General features: G+C 33.8%; 1 protein-coding gene across 1 annotated transcript; it reads left to right on the top strand.

Annotated features, from left to right (window-relative positions):
* The first annotated feature begins 1,774 nt into the window (after positions 1 to 1,774).
* Positions 1,775 to 9,618, top strand: LOC139824151 (uncharacterized). The gene is made up of 5 exons (XM_071796636.1): positions 1,775 to 1,859; positions 4,083 to 4,241; positions 6,143 to 6,229; positions 6,308 to 6,639; positions 9,476 to 9,618. The coding sequence occupies exons 1-5, from the start codon at positions 1,775 to 1,777 to the stop codon at positions 9,596 to 9,598; spliced, it is 786 nt and encodes a 261-aa protein (XP_071652737.1). The 3' UTR covers positions 9,599 to 9,618.
* Positions 9,619 to 9,634: the final 16 nt, after the last annotated feature.

Below are 9,634 nucleotides of genomic sequence, written 5' to 3'. Positions count from 1 at the left end.
CGGGGCGTCGCGTGCGCGACTCGCTCATGCCGTTCGCTTAGCGCCTAGGGGCGTCGTCACTTACCTTTAGTCGAGTTCCAATGGGTGATCCGCGGTGCCCCAGTGTTCTGGTGGTGAGGCGTCGAACCACAGGTGTAGAATCTCGGCGCAGCGCTGGATCAGGCGGATTCGGCGGGGGTCGTCCTTTTTGATTGAAGCGATAAATTCCCAAGATGGAACTGGTGGTGGATTGTCGGAATCTCCCCCCGGTGAGAAGGTGATCGGGGTTAGCCGATAGTTCTGGGCCTTCCGGAATGCTTGGTAATCTGCTCGAGACTCGGCCTTGTCCAGTGGAACGTAGATGTATTGTATACTTTTAATGTTAATTTTGCGCACTGAAGTTACGTTCTCGAGTTTCGGTCCCGCGTCCGCCTTGCACGCGGAACTCGCGACGAAGTACCTTTCGTATTCAGGATCGGGCGCGTAATCGAAAAGGACTCCTAACAATGGATTCGGAGTGGTCCCGAACAAAAGGCGGTTGAGCCTGCGGGTGCGTACCTTGAGTCCGCTTTGTCTCGTTTTGGGCATTGGTTAACTACTGATTGAGGTTAAAAGACAAATTCGCTTCGGCTGACTCTCCTTGCTCGTGGCGAGAAAGCGTGCTGCTCGTACAGCACTGCCCCTCTCCAGACACCCACGGACGGTAGCGTGCCGCTCGTACGGCACTGCCTCGTACGCAGATGTGGCACAAGGGGAGGACCGGTGATTCGGATGCCTTATTGCAATTACTAGAATACCCACAGGCGGAGACGTGCCGCTCGTACGGCACTGGCTCGTGTGTGGATGTAGTGTAAGTGGGATCAGTGGAGGATGTGCGAAGAGGTGTAAGAATTTGTAGAGTAAGATATTGTATAAAAATGATTGTATATTACGATAATTCTACATAGGACATACGATTACAAAAGTAACAAGATTACAATCAGGAATGTATATATGGTGACACGTAATTCTATATGTAGTGAGAGAGCTGAAGGCTCTGGGTTTGGTAACGCACGTGGAGATAGGAAGATTCTCGATGTGGAATTAGGAAGGTTCTGGATTCAGAGAGACTCGAGAAGGATTCAGTGGTTACTTAACTGGAGAGTCCGTGATCGAGGTAGGACTCCGGGGAACTGAGAGCGTCCCTTGGGATGTTCGTCCTTATATTCCTGTTTTCCCGATGGCGGGGGTGGTCGAGTGGAAGGGTTGACTGAGTGGAAGGGTTGAGTTGCGTCATCGGCTCCGCTTTCGATTTCTCTCCTTATATGGTCATGGCCTGAGTTTTCTTCCTTTTGTTGCCTGAGTGGAAGGGTTGAGTTGCGTCATCGGCTCCGCTTTCGATTTCTCTCCTTATATGGTCATGGCTTGAGTTTTCTTCCTTTTGTTGCCTGAGTGGAAGGGTTGAGTTGCGTCATCGGCTCCGCTTTCGATTTCTCTCCTTATATGGTTATGGCCTGAGTTTTCAGGAAGGGTCTGGGAGGGTTTAGGTTTGCGTTACTTGAAGGAAGCGTTTACGAGAAAATTCCTATGGCTAAACCCTTGTGAGCATTGCGACTTATCCGTTGTATATACATTATTGGAATAGGCCAAGCCTATTGCGTATATCGTGACTTATCTTCTATATTTATATGCTAGTGGGTAGGTTAGGCCTACCGCGCAGGTCGTGACTTATCGCTAGTGTGGTAACTTATTCAGTGGTAATCCTACTGTCGGTATTCGGTGGTAATCCTACTGTCGGTAAGTCATGCTAGTAAGTATGGTAACTTGTTCGGTGGTAATCCTACTGTCGGTAAGTCATGCTAGTAAGTATGGTAACTTATTCGGTGGTAATCCTACTATCGGTAAGTCGTTCTTATGAGTAAGGTCTGACTAAAGTCTTCCTACAATCTAAAAAAGGTTTCAAATTTTTTGGGCGTATGAGAGGGTGGACGTAACAATAGCCAATTTTGGCCTATTTTGGTAAAAATTGATGAGTTGAAAATGGTGGAACCATTTCCGATAGGTGTTTATCATGGGGAAAAGAAACCTCATAATTGTAACATTTTTTTACGTAGGTTTGTTGACGAAATAAAAATATTACAAAAAGATGGTTACATGTAGGTAATAGGATTCTACCAGTAAAAATTAGTAAAATTCTTTGTGATGCTCCTGCAAAAGCATTTGTATTATGTGTAAAAAACTTTAATTCTTATCATGGCTGTACTAAATGTTGGGCCGAAGGAGTATTTCAAAAGAATAGAATAACTTTCCCAGAATTGAATTCCAAATTAAGAACGAACGAAGAATTCTATTCTAAATCTGATGAAGATTATCATAAAGAAACATCTATTTTATGTGAATTAAAAATTGATTTTATTACAAGTGTACCATTAGATTATATGCATTTGGTTTTATTAGGTATTATGAAACGCTTATTAGGATTTTGGGTTAAGGGAAATCAGGAAGTTCGTTTATTAAAAAAAGATATTAATGTTATTAATGAAAAATTACAGTTAGTGTACAAGTCAATTCCCTATGAATTTTCAAGAAAACCTAGGCCAATAACAGAATTTGAAAGATGGAAAGCTACTGAATTTAGGTCCTTTTTATTGTATTACGGTCCGTGGCTTATGAAACCATTTTTAAAAACTGATTATTTTCAGCATTTTCTTTCCTTGCACTGTGCAATTAGGATTTTAATATGTGACGATTTGATAAGAAAATATATTGATTACGCACACGAGTTATTGGTATATTTTGTAACAAATTTTGGCGATTTATACGGTGACGAATATGTGAATCATAATATTCATAACCTTATACACTTAACATTAGATGTGAAAAACTTTGGTTCATTAAATAAATTTAGTTGCTTTCCTTTTGAAAATTATATGCATAAAATCAAAATGATGATAAAAACATCTAATAAACCATTATCACAGTTTATAAAAAGAGTACACGAATTTGATAAATATGCTTCTCAGAAGGTAGAAGAAAAAATTTTTCTCAAAAGAAATGGTTTTCTTTTCATGAACAATAAACAAGTAGAAAGGTTTTCAGCCATCGAGTATAAAGGTTTTAGAATAGAAATTAAAGAACCCAATTGTAATTTTCTTTTAAAAAATAATAAAGCTATACAAGTAATTGATATTTTTCAAATGGATAACATATTTCATATTAAATATAAAAATGTTTCTCTTACACCTTACTTTGATAATCCAATGGATAGTACTGTATTTTGGTGCGGTTTGTCTGAAGTGACTGATGAAGAAGTATACATAACTACTGTTGATGAAATATTACAAAAAGCTTTTAAAATAGAAAATTGTTTTTTATCGATACTACACACAGACTGATGTCAAAGGTAAAAATACTACTTGCTTTTATTTGCTTAATATTGGAACTTTGTATAATAAAAACGTTTCAATTTTTATATTGAAGAACTTAATATTTGTAATTTATATTAAGCTGAAATGATTAAACACTTACCAACTGTTTCACATTTACTGATTTAAAAAAGCAAAAAGAAATAAAGAAAATACATTTTCTTCACTAAATATAGTCTATTTTTCAGTACGCAGTGGTGGAATTTGACGATTCCGATTTTTCTGTTGTTCCAACAATTTGGTTGGAGGAACCCAATTATTGCTACTGGCCTGAAGGGATAAGAAATATCAGGACTCTAATAATTAGAGAAATTCCAATAAAAAGTAGTTGGAATAAATATGAGTGCCAAATATTGAGTAAACATAGTAAGTAAATAAATATATAGATTACTACAAAGATATTTGTATTATGGCATGCTTATGGTATTTATAAGAAAATATTCTTGAGTGGACGATACTTCTATAAATATTGAATATATGCCTGAAATTTATTAAAATATACATTAATTTCTTATTTTTAAACCATCTAATAGTATGCGTATTAGCGTATGTATCAGTGTAATTTCGATTATTGTATTAAAATATAAATACAAATATAATATAATACAGTTTTATATTATTATAATATATTATTATAGTATAATATAATACAGTTTTTTATTATTGTAAATACGTAATAACGATTTAGTCTATTTTCAGATACTTATGAATCAGCTTTAAAAGCTGAAAAAGAAGCAGTAGCCTCGTCACAATCCGAAACTGAATCTAAAAGAAAAAGAAAACGAACTAAATTCACAGATTATGTTGATGTTCCTGAACCTCTTAGAATGAACCGTTTATGTGAATTAGATACAGCAGGTTAGCTTTTAATCCTAATAACACAAGCATATATTTGTCCAAATATATTATTGGAAATCATTTATTTTTACAAATTTTTATTTTAAGACAGTGGTGAGATATACCGTGCGTACTAAAATTTCCGGAACAGCAAATTATCTCAGAAAATATTAATTTATTAGAAAAATGTTTTAGATAAAAGTTGAAGGGTTTAAAGGGAGCCAATAGATGATATTAGATTTTGGATTCGAGGCCCATGTTGGGCCCAGTAAGGTTCAAGTTAAATTTTTTAAATAAAAACCCTTATTTTTTATTTCATCTCCTTTTTCTACTAATTAATTTGAACAACTTTTGTCTGAAACATTTTTTTATTTGTCTGATACTTTATGAGATATTTAAAGTTTTAAAGAAAACTTGGTATAGACATCTCTTTGGAACTTTTATGTATAAACAAGTATTTAAAAAAGTTAGGATACTATTGCAACAGAATATTCTTAAGATCAAATCAAGTCAAAAAGTCCTATATCACTTTTTCCTTCGACAAATAATTATTGAGATATCGCGAGTAATATATTGAAAAAGTTACCAAATTTTCCTTGAATATATCAAAAAGTATTAGGCAAATAAAAAAATGTTTTAGACAAAAGTTGTTCAAATTAATTGGGAGAAAAGGATGATACAATAAAAAATGGGGGTTTCCATTTAAAAAATTTAACTTGGGCCCTACTGGGCTCAACACAGGCCCCCTGGAACCAAAATCGTCTATTGGACTCCTTTGAACCCTCTAACTTTTATCTGAAACATATTTCTCATGAACCAATAATTTCTAAGATAATTGTCTATTCTGAAATTTTTGGTACATACGGTATAGGATAAAGGTCTTACAGGCTAATATTCCTAAAACTGAATGAAATATACAATTCTTATTTTCTAGTAACTGTTTGGCATTGAAGCAAGCATTGTTTAATGAAGTTAATTTTTTTTATGCCAAACAGTTGCTGGAAAATAAGAATTGCATATCTTGTTTAGTTTCAGCAATATTAGCCTGTAATACCTTTAGGGCCTCCGCACAATAAAAAATATAAGGAACAAGGAATAGATATTAGCGATTAGAAATAAGAAATCAGGAATAAAGCTGGTGTAACATTAATACACGGTTTCCGATAGGTTAAAAATCTATTGTCTGTGTTATTCCCTGTTTCTGTTGCCTGTATTTTTTATCGTGCATCCAACTTTATTCTTAACTCTTTAGACCTAATCGCTAATATCTGTTTCTTGTTCCTTATATTTTTCATTGTGCGGAGGCCTTTAGTGATTCACTCTTTATATTATAGACAAGGGTCATTATTATATCTTTTTAATTGCCTTGATAGTGCACATTTGTTTATTGATCTTAAAATCTGTGCTCTAAATTTTTCATTATTATGATAATGCTTTACGTTACAAATTTCAATAACATGTAGCTCTCTGAAATACTTATTACACAGGTATTTTGTTTCAAATTTTTTGAAAGGAGTATTAATTAATGTTTACTTATTCAGAAAATAATATAATTTACAATATTTTATAATAATTATGTGATGTAATTATCTTCTGTGAACATACACAATGACAGTGAAAAGGGTTGAAAACTTCTGACACATTTATAATAAATAAAACTTTATATTTTTTACGTAAAACTAAATATCACATGCGCTATATTTAGCTTTTACCTTTTCTAAAAGAGTCACATTAATATTATACTCATTATTAAACTTTTGATACACACAACTGTCAAAATATGCAATGACAGCCGCTCACACAATAAGCACAAGAGAACCAATCAAAATTACGGAAAAACAACAACAATAAACTTTGATAAATTCGAGTATCGACTTTATATGCCTTTTTTTAGAAATATAAACGGATTTATTTATTTTCAGGCTCATCACAAGAGAATGAAAATACTACAGTAAACTCATCACAAGAGAATGAAAATACTACAGTAAAAGTTGTTCATGATGACAATAGTAAGTAAGAAGAATTATAAGCATTTTTTAGCAAAAACGTACAAAATGCAGTCATTTATTTAATTGTATAATTTGTAGGGAATGTTACAATAACTGAACACAATATGGATAATATACCTGTACTTTTCGAAGATAACATAGCTTTAATAACTTTGATAAACGACCTTAAAATGATACTATCAGGTATTGAAGCCGAAGTGACAAATATAAAAGAAAAACAGGAACAATCACTATCTCAAATTCAAGAAACTACAAATTTGATTTTGGCAAAGATAAACAGTGAGCAATATTCTAAAGAAAGTATTGTACAAGATACAAAAATTGGACAATATCTCCCCTTATCTTCCATTGACAATTTTCTGACTTTTGAAGATATGCTAAAAACTGATCAAGAAGCTTTCATGCAAGTTGTAAGTAAAGCTGCTTATCACAATTATAATTAATTCTATAAACATTTACAAATAACATTTCTGGTTAGTAGTTACATAATCGTAGTAGTTTACACAATAAAATCAGACTTTGAAAATTTAAGAATGAAGAGAAAAGACTGTAAGAGATATCTCTTCTCCCTCCCTCTTTCTCTCTCCCTCCCTTTTTTTCCCTCTTTTTCCCTTTTTCTCCAAGAGTAATAAATATAACATTTGCAATTTAGAGTCGACAAAGAGATCACCAGGACTTGTAATTTTTACCGATTTTTTGGTATTATTTTCAATGTAGTGCCTATAGCAAAGATAGTAATTGCGCATTATCTGTATCTACTATGTTTATAGTTATTTTGATTGTGGCGTAACATGCATATATTTTTTTCTTTATGACAATTTATTAGATGAAAAAATAGATGAAAAACTCTAAAAGTATCAGTAACATACAGACAAAATCATCCAAACGCCATATCAAATAAGTACTAACGCATTCACACTACATTGTTCAAGTCTTTTATGCATATAGATCTTTTATATATAAATGTGTGTTGCTTTGTTTTACCATATTTAGCAGAAAGTTTAAGTATTTATATATAAAAATCTTTTTGCAAACTTTTCAAATATTTTTAAGCTTTTAAATTTAATTGAAGTAGTACAGTAATATTTTTTTACAATTTTCTTTAACGGAGCAAACATACTGATAATATATAAAGTTGTACAATTTTTGTAAACAGATAAATATTTACACTGACAGCTCGACATCTTTACTTTGAAATTTTTTAATTATTTTTGTGATATATTTAGCAAATGCTCTAATTGATTTACACCTATTTTTACTATGTAAAAGCATTTGTAATTCTATGCAACCAATACGATATATGTAAACTTTCTAAAAGAAGGTAGAATTTTGTCGGTAAAGTTTTCAAATATAGTATGTCCTTCAAAAATTAATATATTATATATATAAGAAAATTGTAAAAAAATATTACTGAACCACTTCAATTAAATTTAAAAGCTTAAAATATATGAAAAGTTTGCAAAAAGATTTTTATATATAAATACTTAAACTTTCTGCTAAATATGGTAAAACAAAGCAACACACATTTATATATAGAAGATCTATATGCATAAAAGACTTGAACAATGTAGTGTGAATGCGTTAGTAGTTATTTGATATGGAAATGCATATATATAGGTATATATATATATATATATATAATATATATATATATATATATGCATTTGTATTAATTATCTCTATAATACACTGCCGTCGAAAAGTTTCCGGACAGGGGTATAATTCGGGACAATTCTTAATAAAACTAATTATTATGAAAAATATTGATAAATTTTATTTAGTTGACAATTAGAAGTAACAAAAACTGAAAATCTCACGAATCAGAATCAATCCTTAGCTAAGAGCTCACACTTTCTTTTCATCAAACCAACCTCCCTTGGGGACAGCACTTTTTGCACCAATCGCGGCATCCTTTCTACGAGTTTTTTCCAAAACAGAATTTGGTATTTCACTCCATGCTTTCTGGAGAATCTCCCAAATGTGCTCCTGAGATACACCTGGGACAGACCCTCCCTGACTCGGCGATCGAGTTCATCCCACAGAAGTTCTATGGATTAAGATCCGGAGATTGAGGGGGCCACACCATCATTTTGAGCGCTCCGCTTTCCACTTTTCCGAATGCCGATAGTTGGAACATAATTTAGATGTGTGTTTTGGGTCCTTATCTTGCTGCATAACAAACCCACGACCAATTAAACGTGTGCCAGACGGGGATACAATCGGCCTTTCAAAATCCGAGTGGTAGCCTTTTTGGTCAAGTATTCCCTTGATTCTGTGGAGATCTCCCACGCCCGTATAACTGAAACATTCCCATACCATCACGGATCACCTCCGCCGTGTTTAACTGTAGGAGTTATGCAGTCTGGGTGCCTTTTTTTCCGAAGGAGCCGCGCGACGGACATAAGTGGTACTGGCTTCGTTTATTGACCAAACCTCGACTTCGATTCGTCGGTCCACAAGACTTGTTTCCAGTCTTCGATGGTCCAGTCTTTTGTGATTTGAGCCCCTGAAGTCTCTTCGCCCTGTTCCCCGCCGAAGGAACGGTTTTTTTAGTGGAAACTCTGCCCCAAGGCCGGCTTTGCGCAAACGATCCTTGACAGTAGTTACCGATATCTGATGTTCATGACTTTCATTAAACCGCGATTGGATTTCTGGTGCGGTAGCTTCCTATTCCTCTTTGAACATTAAGACTAGGGACTGATCCTCTGATTTGGAAGTGACTCGAGGTCTCCCAGTGCGAGCCTTGTCCTTATTACAGCCATTCTTTGGAAGCGAGTAATTATCATCGCTTAACGGTAGACCGCGGTATCTTCAATTTTTTCGCAATATAACGTACGCTGCGACCGTCGTTAAAGCGCAGATCAAATATAGTGTTCTTCACAAAAAAAATAATAACATATCACATTGCGCTTCTGAACTCAGTAAAATGACCACATAGCAGTTACAATACTTACTAGTACGTCCTGTTATCATGTGAATACGATCTTGTTCGAAATAATAACAATGGATCGCTAGTGGCACGCGGCAACGGCGCATAGATATGTCCTTTATGTTGTGTCAACTTTGGTATACCATGTTCTCAAGATTTTTAATGTTTAGGTGTAGGCATGTCCTATAAGTCCTTTTAATGTTTCTATAATATCCTATAATATGTGTTATTATATTTTAAAAGTCTTCTGAATTATTTTCTTTGCAATTTATAATAATAAACTGCATTATATAGAATTACAAGTATAAATTTTTCAGGTGAACAAGGTTAGGTTAATTGGAGGGAAACATGAAAAGGATTTTATTAGAAGAAGTTTGAGTGTTACATTTTCTGATGACTTAGCCTCCATGTGTTCATGGACTGGCCAAAAAAAATTATAAAATTGGAGATACGCACACAATTCTGAGCATTAAAGT

The sequence above is a fragment of the Temnothorax longispinosus genome, unplaced genomic scaffold, assembly GCF_030848805.1.
Source record: "Temnothorax longispinosus isolate EJ_2023e unplaced genomic scaffold, Tlon_JGU_v1 HiC_scaffold_28, whole genome shotgun sequence".
NCBI lineage: Eukaryota > Metazoa > Arthropoda > Insecta > Hymenoptera > Formicidae > Temnothorax > Temnothorax longispinosus.
Note: the sequence above shows the minus strand (reverse complement) of the source record. Positions and strands in the feature narration are given on the sequence as shown.